Below are 24,159 nucleotides of genomic sequence, written 5' to 3'. Positions count from 1 at the left end.
CTGTCAGCCGACAGCTATACAAAGTGTATAGCCTGTTTAAGGGAGTTGCTGGCTTGGCTCTCTCCATAACGCCTATAGACAGTGGAGAGGGCCATGCACATGCAAGACCACCTCCCCGATATATTGCTGCAATCGATGATAATGTGGGGTCACATTAATTAGGCCCTGCCTATTAGCCATAGTGGAGAACATTTACAAAGAGCATCTCTCCCTCTGTACTACACGGAGAGCCCATTGAGTTCAATTAAATCGGTGTAATACTTAATTTCCCCTGTTGTGGCGCTGCAGGGAAATTGAACAATCACTGCCAGATTCCTCCACAGATTACAGCTGGATGTTGGGGCACCCTGTGATTAACTTATTGGTGTGGAATTTTTCTAAAAATAAGCATAGGCCCATATATATTGTATTCATATGAAAGAACAAATAATGAGTATTTTTTTGTCAAATTCCAATTTACTAAATAAAGCAAAAATAGAAAAGAGGCCGAAGTCACTAAATGCAAAATGACATTTCATACAAAATGTTCAACAACCCAGCATGTAAGCAAAAACTGGGGGAGTTAAAGGGACCCCTTGCAGTGCAGGAACAAAAATATTGAGATCATTTCTCCTCCATTACCTTTACTTCTGCAGCTTTGTTGAGGCGACATAAAGGTAGAATAATTAGCTCTTTCACTCAGTCACAGGCAGGTTTACTACGTGATTAATATTTCATTGCTCGTAGAACAAGAAGGCATGAAGTGCCCTCCAAAGTTTCTTGCTCTTTAATCAAACTTTTATTCATCTGAACTTTTTGTCGCGGTTTTTATAATAATAACGAATGCCGTCACCAAGACTTGTAGAAAAGAAAGACCACAGCAGGAATAATCCACAACTCTTTCATATGTAGCGCCCTTGCTGGTTTGTGGCGCACTTCATGTCTTTTGTACTTGTCTTAAAGAAATATGTAGGAGGGATTATATAAAAAAGTAAAAGGATTAACCTAATACATGCTACTACTAGTAATGGCAGCCATAGGCAAACATCTATACCACAGTCTGTAAAAACACAACACAGTTTACTATAATTATTCAATATGGGAGTCATAGGCATTCTAGACCCCAATGTAAAACTTGTAACAACCCCCCAAACATTACATGTAATTTATAGTTCTAGTACTTTGTGGCAGTGGAATTGTTGGATCACCTCAGATACCAAGTCACAGTTGCAACTGCACCCTCTGTACCTTGTATAATGTTACCACTGAAAATGCACACAGTGATGTCACTGCACAGGGATATTTAACCACAGTGATGTCACTGCACAGGGATATTTAACAGTGATGTCACTGCACTGGGATAATTTACACAGTGATATCTCTGCACATGGATTATAAAAATATTGATGTCACAGCACAGGGGTAAAGTCACCGTGATGTCAAGGCATATAGTGTGTACTCATAAAGGGAGGAAAGAAATATGGTCCCAGTTAAATAAAAAATATTAGTTTTATAAATGCCTCTCTATGGATTCGAGTCATTTTCATTGCTAACAGTGCTTTGTTCCCCACAGGCTCTGAAATCGAATCTTTTCATCTTCAATATCTTCACTCCGTTGTGATCACAGCTCATAAAGGAAGGGACAGGATGTTTCATAACATTTTTTCTTTTGAAAATTCATCCTTTTTCAGCTTTATAGAACTAGACCTTAAAACGATTTAAAACCGGCATAGAAACAAAGCTGTATCTTTGATCATTATCAGATCTTTCACCCTTAAAATACCTCTCTGCCCTTAAATAATAAAATTCATGTGCTCATGAATCTTCCTATTATCAATGGGGACAGGAAGTTAAGACCCATGTGAGCCATTTTTAGCCTATGGGTAATTGTCTTTGGTCACCCAGTCACCGAGCCAGCTTACAAATATATGAACACACGTCCTTCACTCTTATTCCTCCTCTCACTTCCCTCCCAACATTTCGCACAGTCCTGTGTTACTTCCATAAAAACACCTTTATGCCTTTGTGTCTACTTGGATTAGTAAATTATACTGTTGTAGTTTTACAGTAGTAGTAATTCTAGTAGACTAGTAGAAATTCTAACTCAGACTATTGTTATTATCGCCAATGTACACACAAGACTATCTTGCTATGACACAAAACCTGTAGAGAGTTCTGGCACTGTATTTGGAAGAAGTCAGCCATGTTTTTCTAATCCTGTACAACCCCTTTAACACCATTAAAGGGGTTGTCAGCTTTAGGTTATAAGGGGCCCACAATGATAAGCTGATCAAATAGTGTCCTGCAGCTTGGGCTCCCATCCATCAGCTGGGAAAACTACAGTAAATGTACAATTCCGGTACAGCACTACAACCGGAGAAATGAAGCAAAACATTGTGAATGGACTATCCACAAACCTGGTTCGGACAATGCGGTACTCCAGAGATAGAGGTACTGTTTGAAGCTACTGGCAAATTGATTATTGGGGAACCACCCTCTATTAACTCAGAATTCCCTATCAGAGTACTAGAGAAATAAGTTTCCTGTCTACATCTCAATCTTCACTACTGTTTCCTCTGACTCATAGTCTGTCATCCAGAGTCTGTCACCCTGATCTTTCTATGTAGCCGCTTCCGATAATAGAGGTCTGTGACCTGGACATTTTCCCGCTGAGAGTCCATATGTCCTTCAGAATGAATAATAGAGGAATCACTTAGAACCAATGACTTGAGGTAATCAACACCAATCCAACCAAGGTCCCGAGCGTTCACATCTTTGAATTATTAGAGAAGTCATTTAGCACATAGTTGGGGAATGATTCAGATACCAGATTGATTTTTGCCTCCATTTCATAAACTTTCCGTTTTTTAATAACTCTTGTCCCAGAGTGTTGGCTTCGGTACAGAATGTTCATTTTGTTCCTTTCACAGAATATCAATAACGTTGATTTCACACTGACATCCAGTCAATTTTCCCATGTGTGCTAGAATAAGAATCCTCTCCTGGCTTCAACCAAGCAAATTTTGTATATTGCTTTCTAGTAATAGATACCGAGCCCCCTATAGCAGCTCTATCATCAGATCATTATAAACATTACATAGTTAGTACAGTTGAAAAAAGAAAAATCTCCATCAAGTTCAACCAAGGGATGGGAAAAAAGGGAAGGGATTAAACAAAAATAAACATGAATGGTATATTTCTTATGTTGTGCTCTTACTAAATGTTTCAATGTGTAGATCAAGGTTTTGAAGGGTATTTTTTAATATATATTTTTTTTGCAAGGTTATGTGGTGGGGTAAGGATTATTATGGACTATGTTTCATACTCAGCATTATAAAACTATCTTCCATTTAAGGGGTTTGCTCATCAGACCCCCTGAGTGTAGAGTCACGGCAGTGATCAGTTGATCGCCACGGGTTTGCCTCCTGACATCCCTAGCAAACGGCAGACTTTACTAAGCTGCAGCCAGCCAGATATTTCCCCTCTAGCGGCCACTGCAGGGGAAATGTAGTATTACATGGTGGCCATTAGTTTGAGTCTGCCAGCATGTGAGCCGCTGTGGAAAGCTGTGGTCACATTTTATGAAAATGACCCTGAAGATGTTTGTTATTTCAATAGACTGGTATTATATGTAAAGTGTCCTCAGTAGTGGCGTACACAGAAGAGGGGGGGACCATAGCATTGGTACAGGATTTTGCCATCTAGGACCAAAGGTCTTAATATCTGTTTTCCCCTTTCCTTGACTATTGGGCAATTTCTTGCCATCCAGAAGCAAAGGGGCTGTTCCCCCTCTCTCCAAGGGCCCCAAAGCAAGCACATGATATTTACGCCAGTTGGCCATCTGTAATTTGCAAGACTCACTCGTCTATTGTCCCTACTGATCCGTCCAGCTCTATATACCTTTATGAATTACATACTATCCAAATGATTCATCCTATATAGAATGTATTTCCTACAGTATGTTCTGGATGAATAGATGCTCAATAAACTCTTTGGTCTTATCTTGCATGGGACTGCTAGGTGATGGTAAGTTAGCTGCTGCTAACTTCAATCAATCAATCAATCAATCAATCAATCAATCAATCAATCAATCAATCAATCAATCAATCAATCAATCAATCAATCATTCAATCAATCAGTATTTGTAGAGTGCAGAGTGAGAGAGTGCTATAATAAAGTGTCTCTAGAGCCCACGAGACCTGTAATCTGTGTGAGAGAGAAGAGCTTTAATTCCCTCGCAGGTTAGGAATGTGGAGTCATGCCGCCCCATGAGGTCTTCTTGCTCAGATAACAGGGTTGGAGGGGTGACACATTACTCAAGAGGTTGCTTTGTTAGCAGAAATCTGGCAATACCATGTTCTTGATATAATGTGTTTTATAGATTTCAGAAAGACATACTACAATGATTACCATTCGGTACGCAGAAAAGCCTTACGGCTCTATGAAAAGACCTGACCGCCAGCAGAGGAATCATGAATATGGCCGAGTCAGAAGCGTCTATGGAAAGTTGCATTGTTCATAGACATCATAAGGACTGTCAAAAGGCATCCTAGAGATCCAGATTTAATTATTTTTCACCCCTAGGCTATTAGTTTTGTGCTAACCAGTACCTCCTCCTCCCCCACTATTATAGCCCTTTATGACCCCAGTATAACATACTTTAATGGAACTGATTCAGCATTAATTCAGTTCTGAGAGCAGAGCAGGTGCAGATTGTACAGTATTATATCACTTTCATTGCAATTTTTTTTTCCCAGAAACAGCACCACTCTTGTTCATGGGCTGTGTCTGGTATTGCAATTGATCCACATTCAAGTGAATGAGGTAGAGCTGCAATACCAAACACGGGCCACAGAGTGGCACGGTTTCTGGAAAAAAAAAGAAAACCCTTTATAAAATACATACCCTAGAACTACAGCAAAGGTCTCTCCCAGGTCTGGGACCTACTGGATCACTTATAAGGGTTTCCATACCGCTCCTTACCGCCACTGCCATAGAAGCTCCGGTCCAGAAGCTAAGGGGTGCAACTTGGGTGCAGAATTGTTGGTGGATAACACAGTGGTGGCTTTCTATGTCATTACTTGACTGTTGCTTAAAGGGGTTGTCCAGTCCCAAAAAAATTGATGGCCTATCCCAGAATAGGCCATCAATATTTGATTGGTTGAGGTCTAACTGAAGTGAATAGGCTGTAATACGGTGAACCGCCACTACAAGTGTGTCGGCGATTCACAGTGTGAGCAGCAAATGAAATGCTTGTGCAAGCGTTACGGCCACTGTAAAACAGCTGATGGGTGGGGGTGTTGGTAGTCGTACACTGACCGATCAAATATTAATGGCCTATCCTGAGGATAGGCCACCAATTTTTTAGAATTGGAAAACCCCTTTAAGTAGTTATGATGCTACTGCATTACTGTAGTTTAGTTTATTGACAACAAGATGGGGGCATCCCTGAATTTGCTATGAGGGTCTATAAATAGTAGATACTCCCCTGCTTAATCCCCCACTTCGCGTGAATAGGAATCTAAGCTTTCTAGGTAGTCAGGAGTCCTATGCAGGTTATAAACTGTGGGACCGTACAAAATTGAATCATGATTCTTGCTCATGCCCTTATCCAAGACCAAAAAAGTTTCATTCACAGGGCCTGCTATGGACCTATAATGTACCTGCGATTTTATACGGAGGACATGGAGGTTTTTTGTCGTGGATATATACAGAATCTGTGAGAAAAGGAATATGGCAAACTCCATAACATGACATACTATGGAAATGATTCTCCTGCTTAGAGCACTCTGCGTGATGCCGTAATGGGTCTGTGCACGTGGCAATACTTTGTCCATGAACTCTTAAAGGGAATGTATCACCTATATTTTTTTTCCTAGTTAAAACCAGATAGTCAAAGATAATCTTTTTTTCTAATCTGTTTTTATATTTTGATTGTAGATTTTTTTTAATTCTATTTTTTATACATGATTATGGAGGCAGCCATCTTGCCTGAGCTGCTGTTAACAGCATTTAGAGATATACTTTACAGCAGTCATGTGGACCATAGGAACCTGTGGACAGGAGGAGAACCATTGAAATCATGGGAGAGTTTTCTAGGCATGTTCTATGACCTATGCAGAGGTCATTGTGCAGGGAGGGGGAGGAGGGGAGCTTATTGTCAATGGTGGATCCTGTGTTATCTATATAGAGGTGTTACCTGTCATTGTAATCCTGCCTGTGATGATAATGAGATGACTGCTGAGAAGTGATCAATACAGAACAGGAAGGGTCAGTCTATTGTGAGGCTCAGTGGCCACAGTGAAAACTGCAATATTTCTAAAAAAAACTATGCTTAAAACTAAAAACGTAATTTAAACAATAGGTAATTTTCGGATAACACATTCCGTTTAAGCGTGCATGGATTGTGTATTTTATATATATATATATATATATATATATATATATATATATATATATATATATATATATATATTAAAAGTTTTGCGCTAGCTACACTAGAAGATATGGAACATTAAAAGACAGAACACATGTAATAAACATTTCCCTATATTGTTATTTACCCTCAATTTATTAAAAAACCTGAACAAAAATATAAATCAACTAAATATATATACAACAAATCACTGCTTACCATAGTGGTTTCCGCAATAGACCCAAAGCTGTTGATGAAAATGTTGCAGGTGACGTTAACTGGGGGGCCTGTTGTAAAGAAGAGAATTTGCTAAGCATATTATAAAAGTAGTACAGGTAATAAATAAAACAAATGATTATGGGTTAATAATAGAAATGCTAACAATTTACATAAAATTGGGTATATGTGCTGTAAGGGCTTAATACGGAATTTATGATTGGTGCTTATGTCCCTACTAAAGATGAGGTAATTAATCAAGACAAATTTTTGATGCCGTGACTCTTTCTTTCCTGGAGATTGTGGGGTTCCTAGCGGTCGTTCCGGCAACAATCTGTAAAGGAGCCCATATACAGTAGATGAAATTCGTCCAGAACGTCCCAATATCTAATGTGTTTGGAGGTCTCCCAACTCTCCTTTAATGGCAGATGCGGAGTGAAGAAGGATCCTTTGTTCATGCAGAAGATAAGCCGCTGCTATTGGGGTATGGCAGGGGCTTATTCCCCTCTCACTATTGAAATAGACATGCACGCTGAGCCAAGTCGAGTGTACTTGTTAATGGTGGAGTCAGGTGGAAAAGCTGTTGGTCCCATGAGTGTTCAGCCGACAGCCATCTAAAGTGTATGGGCACCTTAAGTGACAGTGTTAATAATTTCCACGACTCATTTTTACAAGTGGGTTGCAATCCACCAGATTAAATGACAAGCCAGTGAAGGATTCGCTAGAGAACTAAAGATGAGGAACTCTATGATGAGATAGGCCCCTCAATGTGAACAAATCAGCTGTTGGGCAACAAGAGGTCCACACACTTTTCTTTCACAGGTGCCTTCTGCTTTCCATGCACGCCCCTGGGATATCATAAACTTTCTACCGCCACGTTACAACAGTGTTACCTTTGAAGTTGGGTCGAATTCTGGCATCATATCCTGAGATCTTCCCCATTAACTTATCCAAGAAATCAGAGGGAGACATCAGTTTAGGAGAATTACGGGCTGATGCACCGACTTCTTTGGAAGCTGCAAGACTGCAAAAGAAAAAAAAAAGAAAACAATAAGATAAACAAGACCCACCATTGATGAGCCATGGGTTCTGCTGCATAAATTACATAATAGACATGGAGAAAAACCTTGTATCTGCTGGCAGGAGGAACAACAAAACTTTGACAGAATTTGGTTCACGTCTTTTTCTTGTGCTATCCTCCAAGAAGGGATGTGCGTCCCCATTTTCTATACATCTCATGTGCTATTTTGTTAGTTGCATTGATCCCCTTTTTCCATTGATGGGCATAACTTTTAAGTTCAGATGTCACAGTTGTCTAGATTTTGGACATGCTTATACTTTCTCAGGCATACTGGATAATATTTGTTTGTAATCTGTTTATTTTATGCTTCCATCGAGAAGCATAAAATTATATAAAAAGCATAAACAGTAGATACAATAAGGTCTAGAGGGGACAAGAGTGAAAAGTCTTCTTCCCAGAGCAATTTTATGTAGGGCTCTATTCCCTACTAGGTTCTTTTTGGTTAATAGATGGGGTCCCCCATTCAGGACCCTTATCTATTAGCAAGAGTGGAGAGCAACCATACAGAGCTTCTCTACCTCTGAAGAACCCATGTCCATGCATTACATGGTCAGCGCATTGATTTTAATGGAAACTGTGTAATGCACCATTTGCCCTGTGGTGGCGCTGCAGGGAAATTGTACACTTTGTGCTGTGTTCCTCACTGATTATAGCTGATCCCAGGCGGTAAAAGCATAAGCACTCCCTGTGATCACCCTATTGTCAGGGGACACTTCTAACAAAAAATTCTAATAATGGATGAAATGACTCTTTTAAAGACTCTTTTATAGAAAAACTATGAATTTAAAGGGGGTTTCCAGGATTAGAAAAACATGGGCGCTTTTTTCCAAAAACTGTTTGACACCTGTCCATGGGTTGTGCCTGGTATTGCAGCTCGGCTCCATTGAAGTAAATTGGGCTGAGCTTCAATGAGCTTCAATACCACACAAGCTGTGGAAAGTTGAAATGCTGTTTTGGGAGGAGAGCAGCCATGTTTTTCTTAATCCTGGAAAACCCCTTTAAAAAGTTTAATTATTATTGCACAAAAAATAGGGTTCATTTACGTAAATGCTTAGGTGCCAGGCAGTATATTGCAAAAATAGGTAAGATTTAAAGGTGCAAATTAGGAATATATTATAAATTAGTTGTTAAAAGATAAACTACTTTTAAAAGGGTTCAGATGAAAAATTTATAATATCTTATGTAGATCTTTTGAAGCTCAATATTAGCATAAGGATAATAATTCAAAGCAAAAAGAGAGCAAAAAAATAATTTCCTGTGCATCCTTCTGAGCAAAGCACCCGAGCATAGAAATATATCTATAAATAGAAATATATTAAATATGAAGAAAATGATTGTCCTAGGAATAACAATAATTTCAAATCCTATATTTAACTTTATTTTATATCTGATATTACTAAAAAACTTCCTGTCTTTCTAGTGACACCTTAAGGGTGCTAGCCTATAGTAGTCAATACTCGAGCCTTTAGGTCGTGTTTACACAGAGTTTCTTGGTGCTGTTTTTGATGCGGAAACCACGCCAAAGTATGGCCGAAATGGGATTTCAATGGGAGGTGGAGGTTTTTTTTCCCCGTGAGTGGAAAAAATACTCGCGGGAAAAGGAAGCAACATGCCTTTTCTACAGGTGTTACCATCTCTGACCTCCCATTGACATCAATGGGAGGCAAGGCAAAGAAAGTTTGTTTTGCAGCGTTGTTTGTCTGCGGCGCTCAACGGCCGCAGCTGCAAAAAGCCACAAAAAACAAGGCAAAGAGAGTGCATGCAGGTCAAAATCTGCCTGCAAAAAAAAACTCAGTGTGAACAGGGCTTTATAGAGTGTTGAAAATGAGCCCAATTTGAGTCAGGCCCCTTAGTGCAAATTAGTGCATCCTACATACGACAGGTTCCATTAAAATGTTACCCTTTGCTCCCAAAATATTTGTATTAAAGGGAAAGTTTACCTTTGTTTCCCCTTCACTTATTCTTCAGCAATTCATGTATATATATATATATATATATATATATATATATATATATATATATATATATATATATATATTTATATACTTATATTTGCTTGGGATGAGAGAGCAACTGCAGCAAAATCTACTTCCCTGCAGATGCTCCCCTTGGAGCCATCAACAGAATACAGATGCCAGAGGAGAGAAGGAAGGAGCTCTCAACTCCTCATTGACCCAATACCGGTGCTACGTATTTCATTTGGATTGGGTTGATGGTCTTGGGAATTTGATTTCACTAAACTTGTTATTCCCTTTGTAAAGGGAGAGATTCAGCTAATAGGTGTACAAAAAGGTGAGGGGGCTCCATAGAGAGATGAATAAAATTGGGCACTTTTCTGGTGCTGGTTAAGACTAACCATTAACCTAACACTATTAAGTTTAGACGAGATCTTGGACTAATTCCCCACACCCTTGTAGGCTAAGGTTATAGGACCTGTGGAGAGGCAATTCCTGCACAGGTTCTCACCACACATTAAAATAAGGGGTGCAGTCAACCTGCTCTGGTCATCTCTCTCTACCTCATAGCAGCTGCATGGTCTCTATGATTTGTATGTCCTCGCTGTTACGTACATAGTATGAAACTACTATGAATGATATTCACAACTATTTAAGAGAAGGCTCAACAAGGGTAAACCTTCTCTCAGAATATATTGTTATTTTGTGTTTTCATTTTTCAGGCTAAAATTTACTAAGGTTGACAATGCTGTTGGGTACATCGATGACATTTTTAAATGGACTGTAAGCAATGGACTACGTTTCATAGAGGTTGCTTCTGCAGCTGCTTTTAGGTGAAAGAAGAGAGAGGAGCCTCAGATCAGATTCAACTCATATTCCTTTTTCAATGGGTGGTGTGTTGTGTGCTCTCCGTCTCTAGAGGTACCACAATGTTATCAAGGAAAGAGAGAGTCATAAGCTAGCATTGAACACTTACTGGCCCCTCATATCTAGCATCAAGGAATGAGGTCTTACATTGTTTGTTTGCTATGTTCACCTCCACTGGAAGGTATTGAACTTCACTTTTATACATAAATTCATTATTCATCAGGTCTTGGAAACCAATACAATTAGAGGAAATCAATAATGCTTCATTGCCATTCTACCCGGACATGAACACTTCTACAATTGACCAGTTAATGTTCTATAGCTCTGAAAACGACATGGACTTGCAGAATGAACATTATTCTCTTTGTAACAATATAGAGAAAACACTCCCACACATTATTCCACATAGATTCCATAAAGATAGTATTATATCTTATTATTCCTGGAAAATCTAATACTGGACTTATCTAGAGGCATTCAGGTAATATCATTTTCTATTGTACAACATTATAAATACCACTGTGCACATATAATAGAAAATTTATATTCGATCACATCTGCACATTGTCAACCACTGGGACCCCCAGTGGGAAATGCAATCTGTTTTCCTGTATCTGAATTCTTCTGCAAGCGCTGAGATGAGCTTTAAATGAAATTACTTTTTATGTCATATAACAGGATCAGTAGAAGGTGTTGTGAAGGTCCATATCCATAGCTATGACAGCCCAGATGGAATAGCTATAATAATATATGTACGACGAGATAATGCTAAAAAGAATACAACTAATAATAATCTCTATTCCCCCAAAAACTTTTAACACAATATACATTATAATGTTTAATATGTAATCATTAATATAGTAGTATTATTTTGAAGATTAAAGGTTTGAAACAAATGTATTGACACTTGAAGCCTGGACAGTTCAGGTCACTGCTCCAGACCAAGGGACATGGGATCCTTGCTTTGTTGTTTGTGGTTAAAATATGCTTTGCCTGGCCATTACTTTTAGTAGTAGTACCGGGGTCAACCGTGCCCAGTCAGTGTGTTGAGGAAGCTGAAATCATGCACCCAAAACAGGGTGGGACATCTTCTTTGGTGGACTCATGGAACTCCACTCCAACACTGCCCCTAAATATCTTTAATACTGAATTTCTGCTTTTTGGGGTGATGGTAATGCTGCTACTGGTGTTTTTTTTTCCATCCGTGACAGAGGCAGTGCAGAGCTAATGCAGTGAAGAGTGCACAAGGACCTTATTTTCAGAGAAATATTCACGTTGTCTGTGAACCCTGTTCACAAAATGTTTCCACTAGCTTGTTGCAGAGGTCAGCTTGAATTCCTTGTGACCTACACTACTTTTTTCTGTAGTGCGCTCTGCCTGTGTCACAGATAAAAAAAATCCTGAAATGCTAAGTGAACATATTACACTATTTGCCAGTTTGCTCTGTCCGTTTCTGACACAAAACTCTTGATTGGCTGTTCAGTTTTGCAATTTGCCTTATGTGTATTTGAAATGTTCTGCAGGCGTTGAGTCATGCAAGAAGGCTTCCTATCTCTAACCCACTTATGTCTATTAAATACAGTAGTCTGCTAGAAAGGGTGTTCATAACATCTGCTGTCTCCAAAAGTTTTACATACATATGTAGAGGATCTAGGTTAGTGATACACTGCTGCCAGGAAATTATTCTATATATACATTTATTCACATTAGAAATGCATTGGCTACAGTGATCTTGCCCTATCAAGAAGGTACCAAAAGGAAAAGACAAGCAGATGGTTCTGCCACCTCAAGGCACAGGCTGAGTATATTGTGACCTACATCTAGGATTGTCTGTATGCAAAATACACCTCTGGTCTGCTGTATTACCTTTCATTATGTATACTTTGTTTTACAGCAAAATCTGGTTACATAGTTTCTCATTTATATTAATAAATGTTATGCCTATTAGATCTTGCATTAAAATTGCCTCTTCCTATAACTACATATGGAGATGCCATGACATATAAATAAAACCATTAACAAAATTGTTCACATTTTTTTTCATGCATTTTAACATTCATTGCAGATGATCTTTACACTTATTTGGTATATACTAGTCCTTCTCAATGAATTAGAATATATCATCAAAAATGTAATTTATTTCAGTAATTCAATTCAAAAAGTGAAACTCATATTATATAGATTTATTACACACAGAGAGATCTATTTCCAGCATTTTTTTCTTGTAATGCTGATGATTATGGCTTAGGCCTCACGCACACGAAAGTGCTTTTGCGGCCGCAATTCCCCTGAAAATCCACGGGAGAATTGCGGACCCATTCAGTCCTATGGGGCCATGCACACGACCATGGGTTTCACGGTCCGTGCATGGCCCAGGAGCCCACACCGCAGAAAGAACGAGCATGTCTTATTACGGCCGTGTTCTGCGGTCCGGGCTCATTGAAAATAATGGCCAGGGCCATGTGCGCGACCCGCGATTTGCGGGCGGCTCGCGGCTGTCACTCTGTGGCCGGCCGACCAGAAAATCACGGCCGTGCACATGGCTATGGTCGTGTGCATGAGGCCTAACAGTTAATGAAAACCCCGAATTTAGTCTCTCAGAAAATTAGAATATTATATAAGCCCAATTTCAAAAAAGATTTTTTAATATCGAAATGTTGGCCTACTGAAAAGTATGTCCATTATATACATATTCAGATACCCTGTTATGGAATTCCAAGAATATAGAGGAGCATACCCCGTTCAGGATTCTCATCTAATAGCCAGAATGGAGAATGGCTATAAAGAGCGTCTCTTGCTTCGGAAGACCTTTCACATTTAACAAAAAACTGAACTTATACAGATGAATACCTGACAATTCCGAACACAATACAAAACAAAAACGAATACATTCTGGAAACTAAAAAGGAATAAATTGTATGGAAAAAGATCTGTTTTGTGCATCCGTATTTGATCAGTATTGCGCATCCGTATTTGTTCTGTAAGTGTGACTGAGCCCTTACAGTCACTCTGTATAAATGGGCCTAAACGTTTTTATTTTTGGATCGAATCCATGTAGAGTATGTCAGGTCAATGTTTTACCTTCTGTGACCTCATTGCTCATATAATGAGTTATGAAATTGTGTCCATCTTGACCTTCTTTCAATGATTAGTAAGCATAGACTTACTGTCTGCATTGGCCAAAGGTTCATCAACTCAATTCACAAAACACCGCCCAATAACAAGATATCTCTATAAAGCTTACAAAAGTAACTATAACTGAAAAGAAGACACATATTAAAACTTAACTTTTAATGCATACTTGGTAAAAGAAAAAAAAAAAACATGGTCCAACATGCATATGCAGAAATAATATTACATGAATAAAAAAAAAATAGAAAACCAGTGAATGCACATGGAGTGTGCACTTAATTGGGTTTTCTGGAACTGCAATACTGATATGAATATCTGATCGGTGGGGTTTGAACTCCCGGCACCCCCCGCCTCCCGCCGATCAGGATCAATAAGGGGCCATATTACCTTCATTGTCCATTGCTTGAAGAGCTGCAGTACCAGGCACATCCACTACCAAATGTATGGCACTGTGCCTGGGTAAACTGCGATGAACCCTTCATGCCGCTGATCTGTTAGTCGGACCCCGCCGATCAGATATTAATAGCCTATGTAGAATAGGTCAACAGTATTAGAGTCCTGGAAACCCCCTTTAAAACACAGCCCCCAACAAAATACATTATTTCCCTATTACTTATTATTAGTTATTCCTGGGCTACCGATACAGCTGTTTTATAATATAACAGGGTGTTCCACCATTTTCATGAAGTTTTCACATCCCTACACTAGCCTCACTGCAGACTAGAAGACTCTGACCTGAGATGGTAAAATCGATTTGACAGGTTTGAGATTTGCAGCAAACCAGAGTGATTCATGATCTGGAGGATCAATGGAGAGAAGAATTTTTTATAGATTCGCTCAACTATAGAGAGGGTGGAATCAATTGCTCAGGTTTGAGATTTGCAGTAAATCAGAGTACTCATTGATTCTCGTTCTAGAGAATCATTGCAGAAGATCTGATCATCTCTGACCTGTAAATTTACATTTATATTAAAAAGACAATTCCAACAAAAATGCTTCTTTATCTTTTGGATCCTGGCATGTTTTATGTAACAGAAGACTTTTGGGAATGACCAGCATTTCATTTTTTACAATATTCATTAAGCTCTATCCACATCCAAGAAATAATTGAAACAAGAGCCTTTGCTACCATTAAGTGATGCTCCAAACCAGGGCTGGCCTTACATTGGATCATGCCCTGTCTGGTAAATTCTGCCGGAGCCCCCCATGTGGTGTACAGTATTGTGCCCATTACAGCAGTGCTGTACAATTACCTAAATAAAATAAAATACTAAATAGTTCATCCACAACCATGTCAAAATAATTTACTAGACACTGCTGAATTAACAGAGCCACACAAAGCCTTTTGTAGAGCAGCAGGTGCATCGCAAAACTCCACTCTCTACCTGAGACACACATGGAAAAAATAAAATGTTGCAACCGCAGCATGTGAAAATGACAGAGCGCTCTGCTTCTATCACATATGAAAAAGCTAAAATGCTGTGTAAAAAGTAATGAAATAAAACTATTTGGAGGTGCACTCTGTTAAGTGTCACAGATGGAAAAAAACAACTGCTGGAATGCTGTGTAAACAATGAACCTAATTTAACAATCTGGAGGGATAAAAATACCATAATCTAAATATATCTATATAGCAGAGTTTTGCTGGACTGAATTTTCACAATGATATATATATATATATATATATATATATATATATATATATATACAATGGCAGAGATTAGCTCTCTTTAGGTTCCTCTCCACTTAAAAAAATCGGTGCACTGACTTATATTTGTGTCATAGATCAGGATTTGACAAAACACCTGACAGGCTGCACAATTTTTGTGATTTGTTCTTGTCCTTGGAGTGCACTTTGTATTGCATCATTTAAGAAAAGGTGGCTAAGGCGCAATACCAGACCAAGAGTAGTGCTGTTTCTGGTTTCTAAAACCAAACCTTACCTAAGCCTAAGTATAACTCAGCTTTCAAGATCTGATGATGAACTAAGCAAAGCTGAAAAATTAGGAATAGAATTTAAAGGGGTAATCCAGGTTATTCAAATTAATAACCTATTCTCAGGATAGGCCATCAATATTAGATCGGTGGGGGTCCGACTCCCGGCACCCTTGCCAATCAGATGTTTGACGGGTGCCCTTCATTGTTTACATGGTTTTTTTTTTGTTCGTACTTACACGCACCGTTATATTTGTAGCGGCCGTGCAAGGTAATGCACCACTGTCTCATTCCCACTTGAATGGGACAGTGGTGCAATATCTTGCATTGCTGCTACAAATGTAATGGTGCGTGCAAGTACGGACCAGGAGAAGAACCATGTAAACAATGAAGAGGCCACGGCGCACGTACAAGCATCGTGGCCTCTTCAAACAGCTGATGGGCGGGGGTGCCGACAGTCGGACACCCACCAATCTAATATTGATGGCCAGGGCCACCATCAGGAATTTCTGGGCCCCATACAGCCAAAGAGATTGGGCCCCCCCCCTCCATTACCGGGGGTGGGCAATGGAAAATGTGGCGTTCACATTTGTATGCTATACGCAGTAACTGACTTTGTGGGATCTCTCAGTATGGAATAGCAGAGTCTACTACGCTATTCCATCCTTAAAAAAAAAAAAAAAAAGTATACCGAAGTATACCGACCCGACGGAAACCAAAAGGACATAATGGAGCCCTATGAACACATTTATCGTGCACATCGGGAGCTTTTACGACATACAAGATAAACGCAGGGCGATAACACAATGTGGAGGGCGCCTTAAGAGAAGGTGAAGCACTTGCAAGGTTGTAAGGAGCACTAAGGCAGGTTAAAAAAAAAAAAGCCTATACTTACCATGCCACGCGTCTCTCTGACGTCATGGAGCCTAGCTTAGCTGGAGGCCGGGCTGGACGCAGAAGCACAGAGTTCTGGGTAAGTATAAGCTTTTTTTTCTGAGATGCAATTTTGTTGTGGCAGAATCGCAGCTTTTCCGACGCAAAAATAACAACATCTGCTATTTGTAGCGGGTTTTACCTCCACATTGAATTCAAAAACCCACAACAGAAAACAGCAATTCTGCCACATAAATTGCTTTGGATTAAAAAACTGCATCACAGGTCAATTTATAAATGTTTTTTTCAGTGCATTTTTTATGCAGCGTGTGGATGAGGTTTGTTCAAATCTCATTCACTCTGCTGCTACTGTATTATGCTACGGATTTTCCACAATTAAATCCATTGCGGAAAATTCTTTGTTTTTATGCTCCGTGTGAACTTACCCTTAGGCAAGCCGGCTACGCTATTGATTCTGTCAAAACAACGGGACCCGTTCACAACGGTGACAAACGGAAACCATTAGCAAAGTTTCCGTCACCATTGAGATCACTGGTGATGCAAATGGAAGCTAAGGTTTCTGTTTGTCTTTCCGTTGAGGGGTTAACCCGACGGAAACCTCAGACGGAACCTCTCAACGGAAAGGAACGGTGATGTGAACACATCATTAATAATGGAAGCAAACGGATGCTAACGGATGCAATTAAAAATCCCATTGATAGCCTTAGGATATGTTCACATCTACGTCAGGGCTCCGTTCCGACGTTCCGTCTGAGCTTTCCGACGGAATGAAACCCTGACTTGTCCCAGTTGTGCAAGGATTCCGTCTTTTTGATGGAATCAATACAGTAGTCGACTGCGCTATTCATTCCCGTCAAAACGACGGAACCCTTACACAACGGTGACAAACGGAAACCAATGGCACCGGATCCGTCACCATTGAAATCAATGGTGATGCAAACGCAAACCTATGGTTTCTGTTTGTGTCAGTCAGGGCTCCGTTCCAACGGAAATCTCCGATAGAAGGGAGCCCTGATGCAGATGTGAACGAAGCCTTAGGTCTAGTCCACACGTAGCAGAATTGCTGTGTATTTTCCGTCTGGAATTGCGGACGGAAAATACGTAGCAGAATACAGTAGCAGCAAAGTGGGTGAGATTTAACAAATCTCATGCACACTCTGCGTAAAATTTCCGACCATAAATTGACCTGCGGTGCGCATTTTTCGTACCGCAGCATGTGAATTGCTGCTGGGCAAAGTGAACTGAATTGCTGCGTTTTTCAGAGGAGACGTCACCATCTCCCAGGATTGAGAAAAATGCAGCATTTTCTGCAGTAACAAAACTTAGGAAATGGTGCGGTTTTTCCACAGCGGAAATCCTGCAGAAAATAGGATACAAATCCACCATGTCTGAAGTCGCTTTGGGGTCTATTCACACAGTGCAGTCAAATCCCAATTTTTGTCCTGATTTTTTCAAAATTGCAGCTAAAATTTGATTTGACTGCACTGTGAGAATATAGCCTAAAAGCACTGTTTTTTTCATGTTTTGTGCCATTTTTTATGCACGCTTTGTAATTGCGGCAAAATCCCGCCACATTACTGCTATTACAAAAAAAGTGAGGTAAAAAACCCAAAAACACTTTATTTTCTACAAGTGGGGTCAGGAGGGATGTGAAGGAGGATGGGGCACTCACCAGTTTTGCAGAGTCCAGTCGGCTGTGTAGAGAAGGACCTGACTGGTGGCGTCTCTCTCTACACAAAGCATTTGCTTTCATGCTGATCATGCAGCAGCTTCCGCTGAGTCCCCTCAGGGTCCCAGCATTAGTTACTTCGTAGGAATATTAGGCTATGTTCACACAGAGTATTTTGGGGGAGGAATATCTGGCTCAAAATTCCGTTTGGAACTTTGAGGCAGATTTTCCTCTCCCTGCACGCCGATTTTCGCGCGCGGCCATTGAGCGCCGCGGGCATAAAACAGCGCGAAATACGCTTTCTCTCCTCCCATTGAAGTCAATGGGAGGTCAGAGGCGGAAGCGCCCGAAGATAGGGCATGACGCTTCTTTTTCCCGCGAGGCAGTTTTACTGCTCGCGGGAAAAAGACGCCGACGCCTCCCATTGAAATAAAAAAACTCGGCAAAATACTCTGTGTGAACATCCCCTTACATTGAAGGGTTTGTTCCTTTCTCCAAGTAATTAACGCTGGGACCCTGATACTAAGAAGCGGACGGGCCCCTTTTTTTCAACTTTGTGGCTGACCCGACTGCAGTACCAGTGGTACTGCCCTGATGTGGCCCTGTTGATGGCCTAGCCTGAGAATAGGTCATCAATTTTAATAACCCGAATAACCCCTTTAAGTGCATCAGTGGGTCACTTTCTTATCAACCAATGTTCTTTAACATGCTGGTTTAATGCAGTCTTAAAGGATTATTCCCAACTTAGACCTATTGTATATGGCATACATTTCTGATAGACCCACACCTGTCCAAGTTCTGGGACCCACACCTAACTGAAGAGCGGGGGTCACAGAATGGAGAGGTTTCCGCACATGTGCATCGCTCTCCCCATTCATTCTTATAGGAGTTACTGAAATATAGGTGGGAATAACCTTTTAAAGAAAAAGAAGAATCGGAGGATTTTGTAATAATAAAATTTTATTTTATTGCGTCTATGAGAAAAGAGAATACAATGGTAATGGTCCAAAAAAAAAAAGTCAATTCATGGGTTTTCCACTATTCTCTCAAAGAATTTGATTCTGTCTTATGTTGACTTTCCTATCAAGATTTATTTAATAAAAGATTTTTCCCTCCTTCTAAATGGAAATGTAGCAAAGAAGATATGCCAACCGGCAGAGAAAATGTGCAAACTGCTTTATTATTAAGAGCTGAAATGTCAAATAGTTCACGTTACTTATTTCCTTTGTGACTGTCTGTGAAATTACTAGTGGAAACTCATTAATCCGTAAAATGTCTTGCGGTAAGTGGAAGAAGAATTTATATGAAGGTTTCAGTATTGCTGCAAGACATAGAAACACCAGCTAACCTTAAAGTGTAGCTAAACGTTTGACAAACTTCTGACAAGTCATAGTGACATGTCAGAAGTTTGGATTGGTGGAGGTCCGAGCACTGAGACCCCCACCAATCGCTAGAATGAAGCAGCTGAAGCGCTCGTGTGAGCACTCAGCCGCTTCGTGTCAGTTCGGCTTTTTCCGGAAAGCCGATGTATCGGAGTACGGGCTCATAGACTTTGTATTGAGTCCGTACACCGATACATTTATTTCCATGCACAAAGCAGCTGAGCGCTCACACGAGTGCTTCAGCTGTTTCGTTCTAGCGATTGGACCCCCACCAATCCAAACTTCTGACATGTCACTATGACATGTCAGAAGTTTGTCAAACGTTTAGCTACCCTTTAAAGAGGCTCTGTCACCAGATTTTGCAACCCCTATCTGCTATTGCAGTAGATAGGCGCTGCAATGTAGATTACAGTAACGTTTTTATTTTTCTAAAACGAGCATTTTTGGCCAAGTTATGACCATTTTTGTAGTTATGCAAATGAGGCTTGCAAAAGTCCAAGTGAGTGTGTTTAAAGTAAAAGTCCAAGTGGGCGTGTATTATGTGCGTACATCGGGGCGTTTTTATTACTTTTACTAGCTGGGCGTTCTGACGAGAAGTATCATCCACTTCTCTTCAGAACGCCCAGCTTCTGGCAGTGCAGACACAGCCGTGTTCTCGAGAGATCACGCTGTGTCGTCACTCACAGGTCCTGCATCGTGTCAGACGAGCGAGGACACATCTGCACCAGAGGCTACAGTTGATTTTGCAGCAGCATCGGCGTTTGCAGGTAAGTCTATGTAGCTACTTACCTGCAAACGCTGATGCTGCTGCAGAATCAACTGTAGCCTCTGGTGCCGATGTGGCCGACACGATGCAGGACCTGTGAGTGACGTCACAGATCTGCACTGCCAGAAGCTGGGCGTTCTGAAGAGAAGTGGATGATACTTCTCATCAGAACGCCCAGCTAGTAAAAGTAGTAAAAACGCCCCGATGTACGCACATAATACACGCCCACTTGGACTTTTACTTTAAACACGCCCACTTGGACTTTTGCAAGCCTCATTTGCATAAATACAAAAATGGTCATAACTTGGCCAAAAATGCTCGTTTTTTTAAAAATAAAAACGTTACTGTAATCTACATTGCAGCGCCGATCTGCTGCAATAGCAGATAGGGGTTGCAAAATCTGGTGACAGAGCCTCTTTAAGAGTATATTCCCACCCAAGATATTCTGGAATATCCATACGATATCTGCTAAACGCGCTTTTCGGCTATTTCTGTTACTCCCATACATTATAATGTGGTATGATCTCCCCTGCGATCCCAACAAGCTAGTAGTCAGCTTCGACATCTAAACTGGTGTCACCAGACACCGTTATTACCATAGGTGGGGGTTTCAAGGGTGGAACTTCTACCTATCCGACATTTATGACATACCCCATGCTATATGTTATAGTACTGCAAAGTGAAATGTCAGACAGAGATATTGAGGCGGATTTGCTAATTAAATTGAGCCAGAATTCTAACGTACATGCTGTGCACCACATTTACTAATTAATTTGGACACTTTTTTCTACACCCTCGACAAGGTGGTGTGGCTTAGTGGGAAAGGGACCTCAGAAAATACCACAGCGTGCGCCAAAAATTTGCCAAAATGCTGCCGCAGTAAACTGGTGTGAACTAAGCCAACTCATAAGTAGCATAAGGAAGAGAAAATTGCCTAATACCGTATGTCTAGCTAGATGCGCCACATTTATTATACAGCATCCACCACTGTGATTGATTTGGCGCATTTTCTGGCTGCCTGGTCTAAAACTTAGATATTATTAGTAAATCTGCCCCCAAATCTTCTCTGAACACACACCATATCCTTGGAGGTACCTTTTTTATGAATTAAAAAGGGGCACAAAATTTAGAAGGGTTATGAGTAGGGGAGTTTATATGAATCACAGTGTCCCACAGCAAAATTCAGAAATGGCACCCCACCCACGAAAAACAAAAAATCTCACACACTGCTAAATAAAACTGTATAAAGTGATTAAATATAGTAAGAGAGATTTATCAAAACTGGTGCAAAGGAAAAGTGGAGTAGTTGTACAGTTCTCAAGTAAAAGTGATCAAATAAGAAACACTTAATGCTGAAAGGGGTTGTCTGTGAGTTTAAAAAAATAGCATAAAAGTAGGAAATGGGCTAAAAAAAAATACCCATTACTCACCTTCTAAATTCCCCACCTCTCCAGCGCCGACGCTCCAGTAGTCCCCGCGAGTCTTTGCTTACATTCACATGACCACTGCAGCCAATTGCCAGTCAACCACAGGCCTGTGATAGGCTGCCACGTGGATGTACGGCATCGCTGACAACAAAGTAAACAAAGACCAGCGGCAACTACTGTAGCATCAGTGCTGAAGAGACAGGGGGTTTAATAGGTGAGTAATGGAAGGGTCTGGGGTCTGAATTGATATTTTTGGGTCTGGTGTGGGGACTGAATTATTTTTGGAGACTGGTCTAGGCAGGTATGCTAGGACTTTAACTTTCACAAAAGTTGTGCTTTATCTTTTACTATGTCAATTGTGGCGTAACTTTCACATAGAGTTGGTAAATGTTTTGGTAAGGAGGGGGATGGGGGAATGGAACAGTTTGTTGGGGTCGAGCATTTTCACGTTATACCCCTGGAGACTGCAACATATTTTTATGGTGATTAGTTAGTTACTCTTGTCATCAAGAAACTGTTTACAAGTGAGATCTATATGAGGAAGGGGTAATAGAGGAAACATGGGTCTCAATGGACTTTCTAACACCCCCCAGCTGATCATATACAAGTTTAATTACAGAATACCCAGATCAGCAACCATTCCTTTCCTAATACATTAAGGGTATGTGCACACACACTGATTACGTCCGTATTTGACGGACGTATTTCGGCCGCAAGTACCGGACCGAACACACTGCAGGGAGCCGGGCTCCTAGCATCATACTTATGTACGATGCTAGGAGTCCCTGCCTCGCTGCAAGACAACTGTCCCGTACTGAAAACATGATTACATGAAACATGATTACCCGGCTCCCTGCAGTGTGTTCGGTCCGGTACTTGCGGCCGAAATACGTCCGTCAATTACGGACGTAATTAGTGTGTGTGCACATACCCTAACTTATTTTAATTTTTTAAGATTCAAGGGTGAAAAATTTATTTTGCAAATGAGTTTTGCCTGACATCTATAATTTGTTATCCACTCTAATAGAATTTTATCATAGTCATTATGGACGCCACATAAAGTTAATTCAATCAGCACATTACTTAGCAGCCAATCTATCCCTCATGCAAAACAAAGTCCTATGGGAACACCCAGTAATGATTTTCTTGAAGTTCACGTAGGGCAATTGTGCTTCAAACTCATGCAAGGTGAAATTATAAATTCCTTTGGTTAGCAGATCTGGTTTGAATATTCTTGTCTTTTGACGTAATTGAGCAGATGAGTTTGCATGTTATTATGGTAAAGTCAATATACACCTAATATTATTACTACACAGTCAAATATGTCATTAAGCATCTAGTTTCTAGGGCTAAGAGCCCTGTATAATCTCACAAGACCTTAAGTTTTTCATTACTACTGAAGATAATTGCAACTTTAAATTAATATTCATATTAACACCTGAAAAATAGTTAAAAATGGGTAACGTTTGCCCAATACATATGCCATATTAGGGCATTGCACTTTTTTGGCCAGGGTTATTAGGCTAGTTTCCCTCTTGGGACCCCACTCTATGAGCCAGAGGAGAGAATCCCTGAAAATAATGTCTTCCTCTCTGGTGGACTCAGCACCACCATGTATTTCAATGGTTGCCATGTAATGCTTCAGTTCACCTGCAGAGGCCGCCAGTTTTTCTGACTGATAGCCTTTGGCCCAATCTGTGATCAGCTAATCTCAGCTAATTTGCCACAGCACAAGGATTAGAGAAGCTGGGCCCACGCATATCAGTTGGTGGCTTCTTTCTAAAAAAGTATTGTCTAATTGGGACAGACCCTTTAACCAATTATTGTCCAGTTGGGACAACCTCTTTAACTAAATAAATACCATTGCCCACTTGTGTCAATGCATACTTTACCTGGCTCTGGCTGAATCAGATGTATGGACCTCTGATGAAATCAAGGTAACCATCTGGTCTGATGTTGATCACTACTGCCATCATCAAGACAACTCCTGTCCATAGGTCCTATTAGGGCATTTGGATGACATAAATGGGGTACCCAGTTCAGGAGCCCCCTCTATTAGCCCAAAAACCAGCTACCACTCTGGCAAACTTGATCCATATATGTATTGCAGTAGTTTTGCCTTTGCATATGCCAGTTTTCAAACTAGTTCTTGCATTGCATTAAAGGTGTTTTCTACGTTCTGACAACTGATGACCTATCCACCTGATAGGTCATCAGTGTATGATCGGTGCGGGTCCGACAGCTGCTGTGGCTACCTCCTGGAATCAGGCAATATTGCCGGAAGCAGATGGCTCTGGTCAAAGAATAGCGGTCGAGCTGCAGTGTTGCAGCTTTGCTCCTATTCAAGTGAATAGGAGCAGAGCCGCAGTTCTGCTGACGTGGTCGGAGCCATCTGCTTCCAACTACTGCATACGGTTCAAAACATCGGGTGCCCGGAGGCA

General features: G+C 40.5%; 1 protein-coding gene across 2 annotated transcripts in view; it reads right to left on the bottom strand.

The window, feature by feature from the left end:
• Positions 1-24,159, bottom strand: part of GLRA1 (glycine receptor alpha 1) — a 93,989-nt gene that overhangs the window by 38,289 nt on the left and 31,541 nt on the right. For both annotated transcript variants that reach the window (XM_075856133.1, XM_075856132.1), the window contains 2 exons: positions 7,504-7,634; positions 6,614-6,681 (listed from right to left, as the gene is read on the bottom strand). In XM_075856133.1, the coding sequence (XP_075712248.1) occupies positions 6,614-6,681; positions 7,504-7,634 (199 nt within the window). The remainder of the gene's footprint in view (positions 1-6,613; positions 6,682-7,503; positions 7,635-24,159) is intronic.

The sequence above is a fragment of the Rhinoderma darwinii genome, chromosome 3 (genome assembly GCF_050947455.1).
Source record: "Rhinoderma darwinii isolate aRhiDar2 chromosome 3, aRhiDar2.hap1, whole genome shotgun sequence".
Classification (NCBI taxonomy): domain Eukaryota; kingdom Metazoa; phylum Chordata; class Amphibia; order Anura; family Rhinodermatidae; genus Rhinoderma; species Rhinoderma darwinii.
Note: the sequence above shows the minus strand (reverse complement) of the source record. Positions and strands in the feature narration are given on the sequence as shown.